Genomic DNA, 23,320 nt, shown 5'->3' with positions numbered 1-23,320 from the left:
AAGGCAGCTTTAAAAAGATTTAAAAACTGGTACTTGAATTCCATCTAAAACTTAGCCACTAAAAGCAGGTGGCTACGATAAAACAATCACAATTTAGTATACACACGATTGCCAATGACTCAACAATCAACTATATTGGGTATTTCACAGACCTGTCTTCAAAAAAGGAGATACCAAGTCAGAAAGGTAGGGTCAGAAAGGTGGCCAGAAAGGAAGGGTTTTTTTCTAGAAAAAGATACTGGCCTAAGTTCCTAAGGGTCCAAGAAGAATAGGTTATAAAACAAAAACTTAAACGGTTGCTAAGAATTTTAAATATATCTAATATTAGCCCTAGTGTTGGTAAGCAAAAGACTAAGGGAAAAGAACTAAAGCAAAAGACTAAGGTACTGTTTCAATGTACCATAATGGATACAAGAGACAATGCACTGCACATAAACTACAGTATAATTTTATGATTGCAAATTACGCTTTTCTTTGAAAAATTACAATTAATTAAAATAGGAATCATCTTAGATTTAGGCCAAAGAACAGCATTTAACATACACAACCATTTAAAAATCAACTATATTGTGTACAACAAAGCTTTGTATATAAAACTTTAACATTCTGAAAAAGAAATAATTACAAAATGTCCCCCTTCCTTCATGAGTAAGCAATTCTGAAACAATGAAAACAACAAACAACCCACCAATACCCTCATTATCTTCAAGAAATAATTAAACAGCCATTGGAACTCACCTAGATTATCTCTCAAAGCACTAGCATCTTCATGAGTTCTGAAGTTATAATTTGGCACCAATTTAAGTCTCATGCGGGAATAATTTTCTACATTAGCTAGTTTCCAGTGAACTGGATTTTGTTTCCTATGGATATTCATAAGTAAACAAGTAAAATTACTTAGTTTGAAGTTACAAAGATTGATTGAAACAAAGTAAGAAAGTAAGAAAGTTACAAAGATTGATTGATTGAAACAAAGTAAGAAAGTATTCATATTAAAAACATTCATATTCATTATCTCATTTGACCCAAACAACCCTGAAAGAAAACTAATGAGAATATGCACAGTTTCAGTTTATACATGAAGAACCTAAGACAGGCTAAATTATTTGCCTGAAATGCTATGTTGTTTACAGGTAGCAGAAATAAGAACTGAACATAAATCTTCACTTTACAGCTTGATAGATTTTACTTTTTAACTGTTCAACGATAGTTCTTAACTAGGTATATAATGAGTTTATTCCAAATGCACTGTTCAAAATAAAATAATAATTTTAGTACAAATAAAGAGAGTATAATTGCAAATAGATCAAATCTAAATGTAAGAGCTAAAACTCTTTGAAGAAAAGATAGGAGTAGGGGAGCCTGGGTGGCTCAGTCGGTTAAGCATCTGACTTCAGCTCAGGTCATGATCTCACAGTTTGTGGGTTCGAGTTCCGCATCAGGCTCTGTGCTGACAGCTCAAAGCCTGGAGCTTGCTTCGGATTCTGTGTCTCCCTCTCTCTCTGCCCCTCCCCGGCTTGTACTCTGTCTGTCTTTCAAAAATAAATAAATGTTAAAAATTAAAAAAAAAAAAAAAGAAGAAAAGATAGGAGTAAATTTTCATGACCTTGGACTTGGGTATGGTTTCTTAGATATTATATCAAAAACACAATCAACAAAAGAAAAAAGACAAACTGGACTTTGAAATTAAAAACTTTTTGTGTACCAAACGCTAGTACCAAGAAAGTGAAAAAGACAATCTACATATTTACAAATCATAGATCTGATAAGGGTCTATTGCTGAGAAAAAGAACTCTTACAACTCAACCAAAAAACATCAAACAATCCAATTTAAAAATGGGCAAAGAACTTAGACATTTCTCCAAAAAAGATATACAAATAGCCAACAAATGAAAAGATACTCAATGTCACTGGTCATTAAGAAGTACATATCAATGGGGTGCCTGGGTGGCTTAGTTGGTTAAGTGTCCGACTTTGACTTACTAAGGTCATGATCTCACGGTTTGTGAGCTCGAGTCAGCGTTGTGCTCTGGGCTGACAGCTCAGAGCCTGGAGCCTGCTTCGGATTCTGTGTCTCCCTCTCTTTCTGTCCCTCTCCCACTCATGCTCTGTCTCTGTCTCTGTCTCTCTCTCTCCCTCAAAAATAAACATTAAAAAAATTTTTTTAATTAAAAAAAAAGAAATACAAATCAAAACCATAACATAGCCCTTCACATCCATTTGCCCTTCACATCACATAATAAAAAAATTTTACAAATACTGGTAAGGTTGTGGAGAAACTAGAACCCGCAAACATTGCTGATGGGTATGTTATATGATGCAGTTGCTGTGGAAAACAGTTTGGCAATTAGTAAGTAAGACATTGGATTATCACATGACCTAGTAATTTTGCTTATAGGTATACACTTAAAAGAATTGAAAACAGATGTTTGGAAACAAACAGTGTTCACAAATGTTCAAAGCAGTACTGTTTACAAAAGCCACAAGAAAACATCTCAATGTCTACCATCTGATGAATGAATAGACAAAATGTGGTTTGGCTATTGAAGAAGTGCTGATACATGATACAATATAATGAAAACATTACGCAAGTGAAATAAGTTGGACACAAAAGTCCACATTTGTAAGATTCTATCTATATAAAATATCAAGAATAGGTAAATCCATAGAGACAGAATACAGGCTGGTGGTTGCCAGGGACTGGGTAAAGGAACAATAGAGAGTGACTGCTTAATGGGTCCCAGGTTTCTTTCAGCAGTAATGAAAATGTTCTGAAGCTGGACAGTGGTAATGATTGCACATTATGAATGTACTTAATGTCACTAAATTGTGTATTTTTAAATGGTTAAGATGGTAAAGTTTATATTATGTGTATTTTGCCACAATAAGAAAGGTGTGTGTGTGTCTGTGTGTGTGTGTGTGTGTATATATATATGTGTGTATATAAGCTGACAGCCAACAATATTTTAACAGTTTATTTACTTGATCCTAAGTCACTTCTATTTTGCTGATTCAGCAAAGTATGACTTAGGATCAAGTAAATAAACTGTAAAATATTCAAACATATAACATCACTAACTCCAGCTCAAAGAGGCAGTATCAAGAAGAAAAAAATAAACTGATTCAAGACTTAAACTCTATAACACAGTGTAAAAAGAAGGGAAATAACTCCATGGTGAAAACACATATATGAAGCTCTGAACATCCCAGACCTGTAATTCACAAAAAGACAACCAAATTAATTAAAAGCAATTTTTTGTAAGTTGAATGTTTTAAAAATTGAATTGGAGAGGTCACTGGCTCAAAAAGTTCTAGACAGAAGTTATAATGAAGAAAGAATATTTAATAAATGATATCCTCCTACCTTTCAGCCCAAGGTCCCCTTTCAGATGTAAGATAGAGCTGTATTGCCTTCCAGCGTCTCAGAGTGACTAACTGTTGACTGCTAAGTTGTTTAAGCATATTATTATACCTCAAGTTCTCTTGGCGTGCTTTTCGATTAAATGGCTCCACAAAAAACTCCTGAGATAGCAATAAATAATAGCCTTGAATCTTGTATTTACAGGTATATTTAAATTTTAATGCCATAATTTAAAAAATTTATTCCAATACAATCATGGAAAAGAAAGAAGCTGACAACCAACAGTATTTTCTTATTTCATTAGGATAATTTTCTTTCATGAAGCATACTACTCTATAATCTGTATTTTGTAGAACTTTAAAAATCTAAACAACAATAAACATGTGAAGAGCTTCAAAAATGATGTACCTCAATACAGAATTTTAAAACTCAGATTTATTAACCTTATACTGTCAAGTAAAATGATCTTCCTTTGGAGTCTTTTGGTTTTTAAGGCGCTGGAATGAAACTCATTCTTAAATAAAGTAGAAGGAAGAGTAACCACATCCACAGCTACTACTGGGGATCTAAAAGGCAAGGCCAAAGACAAAAGAAATCCATAGGGGAAAATCTCTCACAATGAAAAACTTCATCATTTGAATTGCTGCTCTCTGAATAATATCCTAGTCAGCAAATGAATTCACAAACTTATTCCAGTTTTCAGGATAAAATTCACTCTGATAATAGGCTCTATCAAGATATAACTCAGTCCTGAAATTAAGTTTTATAGTTTTCAAAAAGAAAAGTAGTAAGACTGACTCAAACAGATATTCATCTATCAGGAACTAAAATAACAGTATTTGCTTCACAAAATCAATACTGAATTATGTTAAAAAGAACAGTTAAAGACATGGATTTAGATGTGGGTTTAAAAGACATCTTTTAGAGAGGCAATACAGCACAGTGCAGTTAAGAGTTTAGAGTTAGGCCTGGTACAAATCTTAGGTACTTAATTCTCTGAGGTCCAGTATCTTCATCTCTAAGATGAGGCTGACAATATTTGTCATCAAAAAAGATTAAGATTTAAAGTACTTAATACAGTGCCAGAAAAGTAGCAAGCTCTCAATAAACTGTAGCTCTTATTCCTATAATTGTTACTATAATTACTAGACCTTTGTGAAATCAATGATTTGGTATTATTAAATATTTAAAACAGGTCAATGCTAAGAAAACTGAAGAAGTCATGACAACTCCATTAAAATTAAACATCAATTTCACAATTGGTGAAGTTCAAGCAATAAGAATATTCTAAAGTTAGTTTTACCCAGAAAAGCTAAGGATGAAGTTACAAAGAAAGTGCTGGTTGGAATAGAAACTAACAGAACTTCTATGAGAGCAATAGAACAGTATTTTAAGCAGTGCTGCATCCAGTAATTCCACTTATCCTAGTAAAGCCATCCTGAATAAGCATAAAAATATGACTATAAGGATGATCAATGCTACTTAAAATGAACATTGATAAATTAGGTCCAAAAGTGGGACATAAATTTAATTATGTTCTAATACATAATATAATGGAAAACTACACAGTCATATAATGGCATGGAAAGATGCTCACAATAAGAAAAGGAGCAGTAAATGAAAAGTGTGCCATTTTTATATACATTAAAAAAACCAAAATGTTAATAGTGGTGGGTTACAAATGTTTCTTTTTATACCTATTAAGGAATAAATGTATTTTTACTTGATCATCTTTGTTTCATCAGTGTTTTGCCTGTACATATTTTATTCGATTGATATCTAAATATCTTATTCTTTTTAGAGATATTGTAAGTAGTGCTTTTTCAAAATTTCAGTTTACAATTGCTCATTGTTGGTATATAGAAATATGACTAAATTTTGTATATTGTATGTCTTGCAGTATTGCTAAACTCATTAATTGTAGGAGATTTTTGGTAAATTCATTAGGATCATCTACATAATAATATTATCTGCAAACAGTTTTATTTCTACCTGTCCAATGTAAATGACTTTTATTTCTTTCCCTATTCTTAATGCATTTGCTAGGATATATAGTACAACAGTGACTAGAAGGGTGGTGAGAGTGGACATTCTCAGCCGGTTCTCTGCTTACAAGGAAAGCACTCAGTTTTCCACCTTTAAATATTTAAATATAAAGCTAGCATGGTGCCTGAGCCACGCAGTTGGTTAAGCATCAGACTCTTGATTTCAGCTCAGGTCATGATCTCATGGTTCCTGAGCCAGAGCCGTAAAACAGGCTCTGCAATGAGAGCATGGAGCCTGCTTTGGATTTTCTCTCTCCCTCCTCACATGTGCACATACATATGCACATACATGTGCATGCTCTCAATATAAATAAACTTTAAAAACAAATATGAAGCTAGCTGTAAGATTTTTGTTGAGATTCTATTTCCAGTTTTCTGAGAGCTTTGATCATAAAACAGATGAGTTTTGTCAAATGCTTTTTCTACATCTGATATGATTAGTTTCTTTTTAATAAATATGAATTTAGTCCATTACCCTTATATTGGCTGACTGTCAAATGTTGAAGCAATCTTGCATTCTTAGGATAAACTCTACCTGGTGTGATGTATTACTTTTTTATATATTGCTGGATCTGGTTTCCATCAATGTTCCTAAGAGATATTGATCTGTAGTTTTCCTGTACCATTTTTGTGATTTTTTAATTCCAGTATAATTAATATACAGTGTTATTTGAGCTTCAGGTGTAATCTTACACTATTTTTGTATGATTTCAATAAGGGGATAACACTGTCCTCACATAATGAGTTGGAAGTGATTCCATTTTTCTGTTTTCTGAAGAGACTGCGAGGAATTGGTGTTATTTCTCCATTAAATGTTCAACAGAATTCACCAGTGAAACCACTTGGGCCTGGAGTCTTCCCTTTTGGAACATATTTAAACTGTAAGTTTAGTTTCTTTAATAGGTAAAAGACTAGGTTATCAACTTATTATTGAATTTTGGAAATCTGGATTTGTCAAGAATTGAGACATTTAAGTCATCTTATTTATGTGCATAGATTGGTTTGTGGTAGTACCTTATTATCATGTTGATGTCTGTGACTGAGTGGTGATATTCCCCTGTCATTTCTGGTAATGGTACTTTTTCACTTTCTTTTTTTTGTTTTGTTAATCTGGCTAGAAGTTGACCAATTTTATCAACATTTTAAAGAAGTAGATTTTGGTTTTATTAATTTTCTCTATTATTTTCCTGCTTTCAGTTTCATTGATTTCTGCTCTTATTTTTGTTTCTTATTTAGAAACTAGTTTAGTTTTCTTTCTAGTTTAAGGTAGATACATAAATTATTGATTTGAGGCCTTCTTTTCTAAAGCAAGTATTTAGTACCATCAATTTTCTTTAAGCACTGATATATACCCAGCCTCCTGAGAGATATGAACTATCAGCCTAATAGACTTTTTACGTATCCACTATGCATAGAACATTTTGATATTAACTTTTTTGTTACTGATTAGTCTTTTTCTTTCAATTCTGAAATAATTTTCAAATAGGAAACTGCATTTGTTTTCAAAGTTGACTTATTACTCTCATTTTAATATCAAATGCTTGAAATCAATATAAAAAACTAGACACTAAAAACATTTAATAATTTTTACCTGAAACTTAAGCTTGCTTTCTCCTCCTTCCCGGTCTCGTTTATGCATATTCACCATTAAGGCTTCATAACAATCCTTCCAATAAAGTGCCATGTTCTCATGACCACCATAAAATGTAAGGGTTTCATATTGCTTCATGTAAGGCACAATCTTACAAAAATATACATATATACACAAAATTTAATACATACTTCTAATAAAAATGACAATAGAAAATTCACTCAAAATAGATAAAACTTACATATTTTTCAATGTAAACTTGCCATTCATTTGAACTGCAATATTCTTGAAAATCTTCAAAAAATGAAGAACTACCATTGGTAAAAGGCAAAGAAGGCAGGTGCAAGTTCATGAAGAGAAGCTCATAAATTTTGGAAACCAGGGTACGGATAAGGGGAATCAGAAATGAGTAGATTTCAGTCTGTTCCTTGATTGACTGACTTAGAACATGTTCCAGCTTCCCTAAAATGTAACATGCTTCATCCTGATTTTCAATCACTTTGGTCTGAAGAAGGGTGTTTAGCTTAGCTGATGCCATTGCACAAACCTGAGGAAAATAGTACAGGTGAGAAAGAACAAAATAAAGCAGACATTTAGCAAAAGATCTTTGGCTCTTCAAGTTTTGTTTGTTTAATAATTTTTTTTAATGTTTGTTTATTTTTGAGACAGAGACAGAGCATGAACAGGGGAGGGGCAGAGAGAGAGGGAGACACAGAATCTGAAACAGGCTCCAGGCTCTGAGCTGCCAGCACAGAGCCCAACGCGGGGCTCGAACCCATGAACTGTGAGATCATGACCTGAGCTGAAGTTGGACACCTAACCGACTGAGCCACCCAAGTGTCCCTGTTTGTTTTTTTTAATCAATTATAAAAGCAGAATATACAGAAAAGGTATAGTGGATAATTAATCACCCAAACATCTATTCCACTCTTCCTAATAGTGTGCAAGGACAGAGGAATTATACTAAATTTTTTTTAATGTTTATCTATTTATTTTTGAGACAGAGAGGAGACACAGAATCTGAAGCAGGCTTCAAGCTCCAAGCTGTCAGTGCAGAGCCCGATGCAGGGCTCAAATCCACCAACCTTGAGATCTTGACCTGAACAGCAGTCAGATGCTTACTCAACTGAGCCATCCAGTCAACCCTAACTTTTCTACTTTTAACTTAAGGTTCTACTGCTGAAGCTTTTCCATTCTCCTCAGACTTTCCAAATCTTTAACTTTAGTTTTTGAACCTGACTAAAGCAGCTTAATTCTAATAGAGACCAACAAATATAAGAAAAAAGGCCATAGGGGCACCAGGATGGCTCCATCAGCTGAGCGTCTGACTTTGGTTCGGGTCATGATCTTTGGGTTCATGAGTTCAAGCCCCACATCAGGCTCGCTGCTGTCAGTGCACAGTTCGCTTCAGACCCTCTGTCCCTCTCTCTCTCTGCCCCTCCCCAGCGTGCACTATCTCTCAAAAATAAACAAACATTAAAAAAAAGAAAAAAGGCCATAAAATTTCATCATACAGGAAATACCAGAACTAATAATTCTGGGCTTTTTTGCTATGTGTTTAAAAAAAAAAAATTTTTTTAATGTTTATTTTTGAGACAGAGAGAGACAGAGCGCAAGCAGGAGAGGGGCAGAGAGAGAGGGAGACAGAGAATCTGAAGCAGGCGCCAGACTCTGAGATGTCAGCACAGAGCCTGACACAGGGCACGAACCCATGAACTGCGAGATCATGACCTGAGCCAAAGTCGGATGCTTAACTGACTGAGCCACCCAGGCGCCCCTACTATGTGTTTTTTAAAACACTGTTTATATTGGGGTATCTGGGTGGCTCAGTCGGTTAAGCGTCTGACTTGGCTCAGGTCATGATCTCACGGTTCACGGGTTCGTGCCCCACATTGGGCTCTGTGCTGACAGCTCAGAGCCTGGCGCCTGCTTTGGATTCTGTGTCTCCCTCTCTCTCTGCCCCTCCCCTCCTCATGCTCTGTCTCTGTCTCTCAAAAAATGAATAAACATTAAAAAAAATTTTTTTTAAGTAAAATACCGTTTATACAAAAAGTTAAACATCTAGTGCTTTGCTTTTAACTTAATATCATGGTATTAAATGATGTTAATATGTTTATTTAGAAGTATAAAGATATTTCAATGAATACAAGATAATTTACTTGACCACTGCCTTAATTTTGGATAAGTACACATGTCACATACAGATACATATGATCCCCTCCTACCCCCATTATAAAGAGCACTGCATGAGGGTCACTTGAGAAACTACAAAAAATACTGATGCCTTATTTCCTCCTTTCTAATATAATTACTATGGTGATGCCCCACAAGGTAATTTCATGTTCTCATCACTGGCTCAGGTAAGACAACTGGGGGAAGAGGAAACCAGAAAAATGGAGATCATATGCTGCATCTAAATAAATCAGCAACCACCTAGTCCTACTTTAGAGACAAGCTAGGAAATGTTGACATTTATGTGACATCTTCTAATACATACACACAGGCAATTAACGAGTAAGTATGAGCCACACAAAACAAGTTTGTAGCCAGAATGGTAAAGAACCTTTATTTTTAAAAAAAAATTTTTTTTTTTCAACGTTTATTTATTTTTGGGACAGAGAGAGACAGAGCATGAACAGGGGAGGGGCAGAGAGAGAGGGAGACACAGAATCGGAAACAGCCTCCAGGCTCTGAGCCATCAGCCCAGAGCCCGACGCGGGGCTCGAACTCCCGGACCGCGAGATCGTGACCTGGCTGAAGTCGGACGCTTAACCGACTGCGCCACCCAGGCGCCCCTAAAGAACCTTTATTATAACCCCTATAAGGGAAGAAGTTGCTTTCCCAGCCTTTAACATGTACAATAACCTCAGAGAAATGTGTTTTTATTCCTGAGAGAATAAAATTAAACAACTAGCCAGTAAAAATGTTTTAGGTTACTAACTACTGGTAAACAATCCATAGGTTCTGTACTCTTTATTTAACAAGTATTTATAGAGGCCTACTATGGGACAGGCATTGAAATATTTAATGGTGAACAAATTAAACAAATAGGTATTTATGGAAATTTCATTAAAGAAAAACACTGAGAGTAATTATAAGTGGGGGAAAAAAAACAACCCCAAAACCAAGAGTTCTCATATCCACCTGGCATGCTGGCTGCAACTGCTTTAACAGCCATCAGGCTAATATTAATGAAAAGGCCCCAAAAACTATTTTCATTCTATCTCTCGGTAGAAAAAACCCGAGAATACCACCATGAACATCCATCAAGGCTGTTTGGTATTTTACATTATTATTTTAGGATATACTTTTAGACTAGAAATACTAGACAAAGAGTGTGATTGTTTTTTTAAATACATATATTTTCAAATTACATTTGAATGGATACATAATTCAAGGTTCCACAATCCATGTATCAGCAAGCAAATCTTATTTATTTAGCTTTTCTGTGTTTTCCATGTTTCTACAATGAATATGTTACTTTTATGATTAAGAAAAAAACCCCACTATTTTAAAAAATTTCTTTTGCGATTTTAATTTTATTTTTATTTATAAAAATAGCGCACAACTGGGGGAGGGGAGAGAGGGGGAGAGAGAGGAAGGAGGAACGAGAGAGAGAGAGAGAGAGAGAGAGAGAGAGGGAATGAATCTCAAGCAGGCTCCACACTCAGTGCAGAGCCTGATGCAGGGCTTGATCTCATGACCCTGGGATCATTACCTGAGCTGAAATCAAGAGTCAAACACTCAACTGACTGAGCCACCACTCAGGAGCCCTCCAAAAAACCCAATGTTTAAAAAGTTAGTAATATGGGGAAAGGAATTCAATATAATTGTAAGAAAAAAAGAAAATAAAATTATCAAAATATATGATGTTTTCAATCATCTGAAAAAGATAAGTGCATAGAAAAATATTGACAGTTATTTCTTCTTGGGCTATGGGATGATGGACTTATTTTCTTCTCTTTACGTTTTTGTGTATTTTCCATAATGATCATGTTTTACTTTTACAATTAGGAAAAAATATCTATTGAAAATATGGCCTTTTAAAAAATATGGCAATCTTATGGAATTTTAACCTGTCCATGTTATCAACATTACAGTAAGTTTATATATATTAGAAACCATCCCCAACCCTACCCCTTTGCCCCAAGTACTTGAAATTCCAAAATCAAAAGGAAATTAAAAGGGCCAGGTAAGTAGTTATGAGATACATGTCATGATTAACTCAACCCAAGTTCTCCAATATAAACCGAAAGTTGACAGACTAAAATTCATTGCAAATTTTCCAACCTGTAATATTTTTTAAAAGAGTTTTTTCTTAAGTTTATTTATTTTGAGAGAGAGAGAAAGAGAGAGAGAGACAGAGAGACAGAGAGAGAGAGGGAGAGGGAGAGGGAGAGGGAGAGGGAGAGGGAGAGGGAGAGGGAGAGGGAGAGAGAGAGAATGAGAATGAATGGGGGAGGGGCAGAAAGAGAAGGGGAGAGAAAATCATGAGGGCAGAGCTTAACAGAGGATCATGACCTGAGCCAAAACCAAGAGATGGATGCCTAACCAACTGAGCCACCCAGGCACATTCCTCAACCTTTAAAATTTTTAATTAAAGATAGAAATAATAAATATTCCTTGAGTCCATATTTTATTTACCTGTGTTTTGAAAACCTAGCACAATGCTCAAACTTGGTAGGTATTCACAGTAAGCATTTGATTAATTAAAAAATGAGATATAATGTAAAACTGTGGATTAGTAAAGTAACAGAAAAAGATTTGAAAGAAAAAAAACCCTCAATTTTCCTCAAAATATAAGCCCTAAAGTTCACATGTATGAGTGACAAGTATAAATAGTCCAAGCAGGTTGTGTACTTCCTAGCTACACTACAGATGATATAATACCTCCTAATATAAGCTATGTATAAATCCTTTAAAAGGCAATGTTGAAATTATATTGAATCAGGAAGAAACCATCAATGAGCTGCCTCTGAAGCTTCTTTCTGATTAACAAAACTGAAACATATATGCTTTTGGAACTAATAAAAAAAATTAAAATACTGAAAATTATTACCATTTAATATTAAATTATTAAATATTAATATATTAAATATTATCATTTAGTTATTACACAAATAATTCCTATACTGCATACAAAGTACAAAAAATAATGCAAATGAGTTGACAAACCTGCACATTACCCATTCCAATGAATCCTAGAAGTAACTGGATTTGAACTTGAGAAAGTTGTGCCAATACTGAACTTTCAGAATACCAAACTGACAGACCATCGAAGAGCAGCATCAGATCCTCTAAAAGCTATCACAAGAGAAAAATTGAGAAATAAAAACATTCCATCTTAGAATCAACTGATGAGTTCTCCCCAACAGTAATACACATTATAAGTGTTTTCAAAACTAGTTTAATGTACAAATGGAAAAAGCCAAGAGAATTATCTTAGTAATAGCTAATGAAATTGGTTAACTGTTTATCCATGTTTGTTAAATCCAATTAAATTTTAATGCTCCAAAAAGGGGGTACAAAAGTTTTTTTCCTTGAATAAAGTGCTTGACTACAGAAAGTAATTTCAAAGTGTTATTTATTGCTGTACCTTTTCAGTCCACATGTTTGAATTAACAAGCCCCTCTGACTGCAGAAAGTCCTGTATGATCAGGATGAGCCGCAAGGCATTTTCAGCAGTTACTGGATTCGTGTTTGATTCTCTGTTTTCCATGACTGCCCATTCTAACATCTTCTGTAGTAAACTAAGTGCAAAACAAATCCTCTTAAAACCATTTTCAGCTTAGAAAAATAGTAAAACATGAAAAAAGTCAATTATTTGTTAATATGACTGTATTCCTAAAGATACACTATCACAGGCAGGGATCCAAGGACATTGTAGATGGTATCTAATAACAATGAAGCAACTTTTTAATCTCTGAAGTATCTACCCTCAATAAGTATAATACAAAGGCAAAGTAAAAGTTATCTGTTCTACTTGACTATAAAAAAGCTATGAAAATATTTCAAATTCCAGTTTCTATAAGATAACTAAAAGTTTCTTTAAAGCTCTAAATTGGGAAGGCAAGAAACGGCTTATTATGTCTTGCAGCGGGTCTAGCCCTGCAGAGAACTCTAAATGCTTTAGAGAAGTAATATCTATGAAAACACTATTTGCTTCCTTTAGCATGGAAATCCTCAAATTTGGACAGACTGTAGAACACAATGCACTGAGTACTTAGATATTATCAAAACTATTTTAAACAATAAGGAATATGTAATCCCTTAAGCCCAAACTAAAGTTTTAAAGTTGGAATTACTTTTGGACTTCTCTCTAGATTCCACTAAAATGGTAACAGAGAGGAAAAGGAGCTGAGTACAAAGTTTCTCCTTTTCTCTCACTATACCTACTGAATCCTGAATAAATGTTCAATAAATAATATTATTTTAGACTCCAGACCACTCCAAAAGGAGAGGGTAAATCACCAAATAAATGCTTACATTAATTTTATTTCATCTGATGGTCGAAGTAGTTCACTGGATATTCCTGGTTTAGTTAGTGCTGAAAACACTTGTCCTCGTTCAATCCAAGTATTATTGTCTGACTTTTCTAGTCCCTTACACATTACATAGTTCAAAATATTTGTCAGTAATTGAAGAAGCTCCTCCTCACATCTCTGTAAAAAAAGATAAAGTAATATTAAATTATTGGAAGGAGGAAGTATGAAAAGCACATTAAAAGAACCATCCTATATAGTGACTGTAATTATTTAACATATTTTTAATGTGTCTTATGAACCAGGAACTTTGCTAGGTAGGCCCTAGCAATACAAGGTTGAATACAACACCGGTTTTGCTCTCAAGACACAATTTAGTGACTTCTAGGCTTCCAAAATCTTATATCTTGAGACTTAGAACATGAGTATAATATGAAATTGTTAACAATCACACAATTCTAAGGACTAGAAATATATCATAGATGCATGAAAATAAAAACAGCTTTTGGACAAATAAGGAATTTTACCTCTTGGCTTTCAAGTAACGACAAGTCATCACTAAACCCCGTATCATTTGTGATGCTGCTCTCTTTGTCAGATGGCACAGAAAATGATTTAGTAGATTCTATTGGGGATGGTGTACTAGGCAAGCTGTCTGGCATGTGACTTCCACTGTCGCTCAGTTCACACGAGTCTATTCCACTGAAATCTAAACTCAAATGTGAAGGATTATTATTCCAGAATTCTTCTTGATTCTCTGATTTGAAAGTTAATTCTCCCACAGAACTATCTTCTTGAAATAATGGTGTGTTTGAGTCTAGAGAGTGTCTATCCTCTAAACTCCACTGATCGGAAGACACATTAGCTGAGCCAAAAGAGTTGATTTTTTCCTCATCAGTCTTTTCGTCGAAGTTCCTCTTAAGATCTTCACCTACCACATTTTTATCATTGTCTTTCATTGAAAGAGCTCTACTGTGCTTATGAAGAGTATTTCCATTTTCAAAATTTGTTTTTAAAAAGAGCCTAACCAAAGTGTCTTGCCAACCCACTTGTTGAGATATTTGATGTGCTGCATCTGGCTGGGACTGCAAAATCTGTAAAATCTGTGAAGAGATTAAGAATACAAAACTTGTCAAAAAGTACACAGTACTTCACATCAAAACCAGTTTCTTCCCAGTTATTTTAATGACAAAGTAATTTAATGAGAAACTGTGGGAAGATACACTTTCAAAAGATTATGTTCTTAACTGGATTACAAATTATCTGGAGGGCACACACTGTGTTTTTAACTAATCTGCATATTACTCATTGTACAGAGTACTTAAATATTTGCTGAAAGATAAAAAAGAAAAAAAATAAAATGATCCTCCACATGTCAACACTCATGTTATTAATTTAATTTGGTCAGAGAGAAAATATACATAGAATGAAGGTACATATAAAATGTAATAAAGTTATATCCTCTCAACTAAATACCTTCCATGAGCCTACTGCATTTCTTTAGCAAATACTGAATATCTACTATGTACCAGGCCCTGTTCTGGCCCTAAGGTTAGCAGAGTAAATATGACACACAAATACTTTAAGAGAACCTAGATATCCCAAGAATGTTTCCCCATCTCATTTTATTTTTATGGGCAAAGTAAATGGCTACTTTTGCAAAAACACTTTTTTTCCAATTAATTCTATCTTGAATAACAAAATAAAAACTGTATTTTATTTCTTTATTTATTTGAAAGAGAGAGAACGCAAGCAGGGGGGAAAGGAAGAGGGAAGAAAAGAGAGAGAGGGAGAGAGGGAGGGAGGGAGGGAGGGAAGGAGAAAGAGAGAGAGAGAGAAAAAAAGAGAGAGAATCTTAAGTAGGCTCCACACTTAGCATGGAGTCCAAAATGGGGCTTGATTCCACAACTCTGGGATCATGACATGAGCCGAAATCAAGAGTCAGACACTCAACCAACTGAGCCACCCAGGCACCAAAGAAACTATATTTTAATTTGAAAACACTAACTCCAATAAAATGGATATGGCTATTTAGCTGGAAATAGAAACTGAAATTAAAGAATACACACAGAAATGTCAATGAGTATAATCTCTACTATCCAACTCATTTCCCATTTTTGGATTAAAACAGGTTCTCAAACACTGTCAGGTATTCAGTTAAGACCCTTAAGACATTTTTATCACAAAGACAATAAACTTCTATGTAGATGAAAAGAAATTTTGCTCCCAGTATTTAGAAAATCTCTTTTATCTCTGACAAGTTTCATAGGAGATGAATAATATTGATAGGGACTTTAATATCAATGGCTCTAATGCATGCTGATGCTGATATAGAAAGCAATTAGTCACAATGAGTCACAATAATGTGATGTTTTCCTTTCCTTCGTTGTGATAGGTGAGCTACCACTATTCTAGTGATAGAAAATACCATTTTTTCCCCACAGCAAAGAAATTTTCGTGATTTCATAATTTTAAAATTTCCATAAGGGGCGTCTGAGTGGCTCAGTTGGTTAAGTGTCCGACTCTTGATTTCAGGTCAGGTCACGACCTCACAGTTTGTGGGTTTGAGCCCCCCATCAGGCTCTGCACTAAAAGTATGGAGCCTACTTGGGATTCTCTCTCTCCCTCTCTCTCTCTGCCCCTCCTCCTTCACTGTCTCTCTCAAAAATAAACTTAAAATAAAATATCCATAAAATTACTTATTTTATGTTCATTTTATATACATGTAATGGATAAAAACTAGGCTGCACCAAAAGTTGTTTTCAAACTGAAAGGAAAGGATCAATCTATATGGCCTGCTTCAAGGACAATATGGTAAAATCCATCAAAATGCAAAATGTGAGTACCTTCTGAGACAGCAATTCCATTTCATGGATTAGGTCCTACAGATATATTACCAAAAACAGGTAAAAGTATATGTAAAAAAGTGTTCTTAACGGAAGTTTATTAACATATAAATGTAGGAGACAATCTAAATGTCCATGTACAGGGAACCAGGTAATACTTCATACAATAGTCATAGAATGAAAAACTCTATGAGGCCAGTAAAGAGAAAGATACATATACAGACTTATAATGGAAAAATACTGTAACATAACTAAGGAGTAAAATTAAAAAGAAAAACAAGAAAATAAATAGTGGTCAGAGGTTAACAGCAGGGAAGACAGAAGGTTATAATTAGGAAGAAGCACACAGGATAACTAGTTCTTGACTTAGTTAAAAGTTAAAGGAGTACATTCTCCTTGCTAAGTCACTCTTGCTTTTCCACGAAGTTCAAAAGATTAACTCTAAAATATGGTATATGAATTAGAAATGGTTTTTATCTTTGAAAGTTCTTGACAAACTATTCTCTTGTAATAAATCTTTTACTGGGGCAAGGGCATATTTCCAGGTGACTACATGAGGCTAAGAAGAACACATTTTTGTGGTTACATGAAGTTAATTCACCTCAAAAAAGGAAACTATTTAAAAATCGTGCCATTTATAAAATAACAGATATTAAAACTTATACCTGGTATAAAATACTCAATATAAAAGCTATTCACAGTATGACAATATTGTTACTTCTAAAGTGTATTTTAATTTTTTTAACGTTTACTTTTGAGAGAGAGAGAGAGTGCGAGTGGGGGAGAGGCAGAGAGAGAGGGAGAAAGAAACTGAAGCAGGCTCCAGGCTCCAAGCTGTCAGCACAGAGCCCGACATGGGGCTTAAACTCATGAACCACGAGATCATAACCTGAGATGGAGTCAGACGCTTAACCAACTGAGCCACCCAGGCACCCCTTTAAAGTATATTTTAAAAGTTCACTAACCTTTCTGCAGATAACCACCCTGACATTTATATGTGTCCTGTGAGATATATATACCATGGACAACAGATCTTTGAAATTAATAGCAGGATCTACGGTGGGGAAAAAACAAAAAGTTAAAATTAAATTCCAGAGATAGCCAAAGAACTATGAGTGATGGTTAATGAAATAACTGTTTTCATTTTTATTTTATTTTTCTTGCTGTCAACAATTCACAGCCTTTGGTTTTTTCTAGCTTTACTAAGATATAATTGACATAAAACTGCATAAATTTAAGGTGTAAAACATGATGATCTGATATTCGTATATATTGTAAAATAATTACCACAATAAGGTTAATTAACATCCATCACCTCACATAGTTACCATTTTCCTATCATGGTGGTAACTTTTAAGATCTGCTCTTAGCAATTTCAAGTCCATAATACAGCATTGTTAACTATAGTCACCATGCTGCACATCAGATCCCAGAACTTATTCATCTTATAACTGGAAGCGTGTACCCTTTGACCACTTCATTCATTTGCCCCACCTCCCACCCCACCCCAGCAACTAGCAATCTGTTCTCTGTTTCTAGGAGTTTGGTTTTTTTTAATTTCTCAACATACGTGAGACCGTACAGTATTTGTCCTTCTCTGACTTAATTTCACTTAACATAATAATGTCTTGCAGGTTAATGTGTTACAAATGGCAGGATTTCCTTCTTTGTTGTGGCTGAATAATATTCTTTTATATATACATACACACACACATAACACATTCTTTATCCACTCATCCATCAGCAGACGCTTAGGCTATTTCCATGTCTTAGCCATTATAAACGATGCTACAATGAACATGCAGATAATTCTTTGAGATAGTGATTTCATTTTCTTTGGATATATACCCAGAAGATGGATTGCTAGATCATATGATAGTTCTATTTTTAATGTTTGGAGGAACCTCCATACTGTTTTCTATAATGGCTGCACTAATTTGCATTCCCAGCATCAATGGACAAGGGTTCCCCTTTCTCCATAACTTCACCAGCACTTGTTATCTTTTGTCTTTTTGATAATAGCCATCTTAACATGTAAGACCTGCTATCTCCTTCTGGTTCTGATTTACATTTCCCTTATGATTAAAGATGTGGAGCACCTTGTCATCTACCTGCTGGCTACTTGTATGTCTTCTATGCAAAAACTGTCTATTCAGGGGGCAGCTGGGTGGCTCAGTCATGATCTCACAGCTCGTGGGATCGAGCCCCCCTCAGGCTCTGCGCTGTTGGCGTGGATCCTGCTTGGGATTCTCTCTCTCCCTCTCTCTCTGCCCCTCCCTGCTTGTGCTCTCTCTCTCTCAAAATAAATAAATAAAACTTAAAATAAGTCTCATCAGGTCCTTTGCTCATTTTTTTAACATTTTTTTATTTTTTGAGAGAGCGTGCACATGTGCATGTGCACGCAAGTGAGGGAAAGACAGAAAGGGAGGGAGAGAGACTCCCAAGTAGACTCTGAGCTGTCAATGCAGAGCCCAGCGTGGGGCTGGATCCCACAAACCATGAGAGTGTGACCTGAGCAGAAACTGAGTCAGATGGTCAACCAAGTGAGCCACCCAGGCACCCCCTTTTGCTCATTTTTAACTGGATTTTTTTTTGCTATTATATTATATGATTTCCTTATGTATTTTAGATATTAACCTCCTCAGATATTTGAGTCACAAGTATTTTCTCCCACCCTGTAGACTGCCTTTTCATTTTGTTGGTAGTTTTTCTCACTGTGCAGAAGCTTTTTAGTTTGATGTTGCCTCACTTGTTTATTTTGCTTTTGTTGCTAGTGCTTTTGGGGTCATATCCAAAAAGTCATTGCCAAGACAAATGCCAAGGAGCTTTTCCTTATGTTTTCTTCTAGGAGTTATATGGTTCAGGGTTTACATTTAAATCTTTAATCCATTTCAAGTTAATTTTTGTGAGTAGTGTGAGATAGGGGTCCATTTTCATTCTTTTGCATATGAATATCCAGTTTCCCAACACCATTCATTGAATAGACTATTTTTCCTCCACTGAGTATTCTTGGATCTCTTGTCAAATATTAGTTGACCAGATATACATTGTTTTATTTCTGGGCTCTCAATTCTGTTCCAATGGTGTATGTATGTTTCGATTACTCTAACAGTTTGAAATCAAGAACCATGATGCCTCCAGCTGCATTCTTTTTGAAGTTCTCTCTCAAAGAATGAACTGGGGGTAACAGTTACATAAATGCTGAAATAACTCTCATTTAAAATAAGGATTATACATATGTTTAAATCTTGCAAAGAAAATAGATTTAGGATGTTTGACATTCTCCTGAGGAAGCCCTAACTGTTCTTTTCTTTTATTGCCTGAAAATACTATCCATACTGTTATAATATCCATATTATTTATCTTTTTATGTACATATCTTATATCTTATGTACTTGTCTTATCAATGAGAAGGTAAACCAATCAAAGCGAAGAACCTTATCTTGTACCTTTTAAACCCCCAGCATCTGACATAAACACTATAGTTTGTCCTAAGTACTAAAAAAGTTTTATTAAAAAAAATGAGAAGCAAAAAAGAGTATCTGAAATTAAGGATTTACGCTCCCTAAAGAAAAATATAAAATGTTTTGTATGTATTTTCTCTAGCATCTTTTCCTTATAGAGAACTCAATTATTTACTAATCAATCAGTAAATTTCTACTGAAGGCCTATGGCACTATGCTATGCCCTGGGGAGATAATAACAAAAAAGATAGATAAAAAATAGTACCTAATAAAGCCCTGCTGAATCAAATAACAGGTAATTTAAAAAGTAACCCGAGGAAGGAAAGGAAAAAAAACCTTCAGGAAAAAAACTGAGAATATCAAATACAATTATGCTACTATGAAGAACATTTCTTAAATATATCAGTATTATCAGCCTTAGTCATACCTGTATTTATAATTTGATTGGTGAGGCTTTTAATGAGATTGGCATTAACGGGTGCTTCATTAAGAAGAAGTCCCAATCCTGAATAGCCAACTTCTCTGAGCCGAATGCGCTGTTTACTTCGTTCATAAACATTCGTGCATTTCAACATTTGTTCCATAACCTGGTTACAACAGTAATATATTTTTCTCAACACAGAGAACTAAGGACAGTCTGTCACTATTTAAAATAATTTAAAATTTCCTTTTTAATGGCTAAGGCTTAGATGGAAACAAACCCTACAGCCTCCAAGAAGAACAAAGATATGTTATGAAAGAAGAAAAAGATACTTCTAGATCAATCTCATAATTTGTATAACACTTATGTAACAGTTATCAAAATAATTTTCAAGAACAAGGAAACATTTTGTAAAGGAAAACAACCATATACTAAAATGGGAGAATGAATTAATAATCCCATACCTCTTGCAGTGAGATCAACATTTAAAAGTGAAACACTGAAACCCTAGGTACAGGGTAATTTTGGCAGAGTATCATGAACAATCCATATAAGGTCATTTTTGGAGAAATAACATTTAATCTCCATAAAGGAAAGCTTATTTGGGCAGATGCTTTGAAGAACAGCCATGGGGGGCACCATAATTGATACTCAAGAGAGCCTATGCCAGATCATTTTTATTACACCCTTGTTTTCCAAAGTTTCGGGATTCCAAACCCAGTCAATCCAAACTTGACCCCATAAGTAGACTTTATAACATAACACTAATGATATAAGAGGAAACAACTGCCACAAGCAATTAGGCATAATGAGTAGAATAAATCATGAAAAGTAGAAATAGGACCAATTCCTCTATTTTTTAACAAAAAAGGTTAAGTGGGTAGCTTCAACCGAAGCTCAAACTGACTACTTTGGATAGCTTAACAAAATATTCAATATCCTCTGACAAGTTACCAACCTCTCTGGCCTCAGTTTCTTTATCTGTAAAATGGGAATAATAATATTCACTTCATAAGGTTTTTGCAAGGACTAAGATAGCTAATATATGAAGAATATATTACTGCCTGACAAATAGTGGTGTTACATAAAGTCAAGTTATTACTATAAACTGCTAAAATGTCTGACCTGCCATGAAGACCCATGGTAAGTCAAGAGACAGAACAAAACGAGTGAAAGGGAGTGGGAGGTATAGGCTTCCAGTTAGCTCACAGGAATAAAAGGTACAGCACAGGGAATATAGCCAATGGCATTGTAATATGTTATATACTGACAAATGGCAGCTAGACTTGAGGTGAGCAAAGCATAATGTATAAACACGTAGAATCACTACGTTGTATGCTTAAAACTATTATAATACTGTGTCAAATATGCTGAAAAAAAATTTTTTTAAAGAAGGCAAAAAACGGATAAGTTTTATACAGAGAATGATATAACCAAGTGGATTTTCCACTGAAATAATTGATCAGATATCCATACAATTTTTAAATATTCAAACAATAAAAACACAAAAAATATGTATCAAAACAAACTGAACAGTTTAAAATTAGAAGTAGGTATGAAAAAAGAATTTACATTCATAAAACGAATATTTACAATTCATATACTCACAAATATCCCCAAATATAAAGATGTTTAAGAAATGTTTATACCTTAAAAATGATTTCTCTTAGTCTGTCAGAGTACTTCTGATTTAAGAGCAAGGCATAAAGTATGTCAGCATTTCCTGGTTCAAACAGCAGTAAGAAAAGCTGACCTCTAGTTGGGCTGGTACGCAGGAGACTGAAGAGCATATCCAAAATTCCAAAGAGCTTTTAAAATTAAACAACACAAAACAAACAACCACATTCATACATGGAAGCACAAATACAGTCATAAACCACAGTTATTTATCTAAATCATATATACCCTAACGTTGTAGCTTAACTGGACTATCTGATGTCTTATGAAATAGCCCTGCCTCCTACCTCCATTATGCTTTTGGCTTGTTTCCTTTTGTGTAATCCTCTCAACCCACATATTCACCTGCTGAATATACCTATAGTGCTATAACCACATGAAAAGCCATGTCTTCCATAAAGCCTTTCCTGGTCTCCTCAACATGTAATATTCTCTTATGCAAACCTCATAGGACTTTGTATCTCTCTTACAAATATTATTATATTCTTTTTTTGTTTGTTTCAAGATTATTTATAAAGCTCTCTTACCTACCCTTGCCTCCATTAGGCTAAAAGAGTGATAACTCATTATTATATACCTATAATATCTTACTATGATTCTGTGTAAGTAAGCTTTCAGTAAATAACTCTTTGACTAAATTGACCAAGAAAACACCATTGGCAATGAATCACAGCAGGTGGCAATACAGCTATTATGAAATAAGGTAGCTATTATTACTCTAAATAAAAACAAGCTTCTGAAGTAGTCGAACCTTACAGAGAAACAGCATAAGTTAACTCATCTATATAATATTAATGATGAAGTCCTGTAAGCACTGAGTACACAAAGAATACTTCATCGAAAAGCACAAAATATTTGAGTCAATATAAATTAAGGCTGCTCAAGTTTGGTGTTGAGAAAGAGCACAGAAATAGCAGTAGATATACTTGGGTTCTATTCCTAGGTTTGTCAGCTGTATGACTTTTTAAGTCACCTAATCTTTCTGAATATATACTTCCAAAGGTGCAAATGGGAAGGTTACTTCCTGGTCCATATATTTAAAAAAAATTTTTTTATGTTTTTTAAATTTATTTTTGAGAACGAGACAGAGCACAAGCAGGAGAAGGGGAGAGAGAGAGAGAGAGAGAGCGAGACGGAGACACAGAATCCAAAACAGGCTCCAGGGCTCCAAGCTGTCAACACAGAGCCTGACACAGAGCTTGAACTCACAGACTGTGAGATCATGACCTGAGCCGAAGTTGGATGCTTAACCAACTGAGCCACCCAGGCGCTCCCTTGTCTGTATATTTTATATCAGTGGTTTGCAAATTTTACCATGTGCCACAATCACCTGGAAGACTTGGTTCAGCAGTTCTGCATTTTTAACAAGTTCCCAGGTAATTATGGTCAGGAACCATACACTGAGAACCACTGTCTTACAGAGTAGTTCTGAG

At 34.7% G+C, this 23,320-nt stretch overlaps 1 protein-coding gene across 1 annotated transcript in view; it reads right to left on the bottom strand.

Moving 5' to 3' along the window:
- The window catches only part of NBEAL1 (neurobeachin like 1), a 175,103-nt gene that overhangs the window by 70,883 nt on the left and 80,900 nt on the right, over window positions 1–23,320 (bottom strand). The window contains 11 exon segments of the mRNA XM_032594462.1: window positions 739–863; window positions 3,365–3,522; window positions 6,998–7,147; window positions 7,239–7,544; window positions 12,173–12,301; window positions 12,594–12,747; window positions 13,484–13,659; window positions 14,007–14,582; window positions 17,291–17,379; window positions 20,217–20,376; window positions 21,860–22,018. Of these exon segments, the coding sequence (XP_032450353.1) occupies window positions 739–863; window positions 3,365–3,522; window positions 6,998–7,147; window positions 7,239–7,544; window positions 12,173–12,301; window positions 12,594–12,747; window positions 13,484–13,659; window positions 14,007–14,582; window positions 17,291–17,379; window positions 20,217–20,376; window positions 21,860–22,018 (2,182 nt within the window).

Source organism: Lynx canadensis, chromosome C1 (assembly GCF_007474595.2).
Source record: "Lynx canadensis isolate LIC74 chromosome C1, mLynCan4.pri.v2, whole genome shotgun sequence".
Classification (NCBI taxonomy): Eukaryota; Metazoa; Chordata; class Mammalia; order Carnivora; family Felidae; genus Lynx; species Lynx canadensis.
The sequence above is the reverse complement of the archived record's forward strand: the minus strand, read 5'-3'. Positions and strand labels throughout refer to the sequence as shown.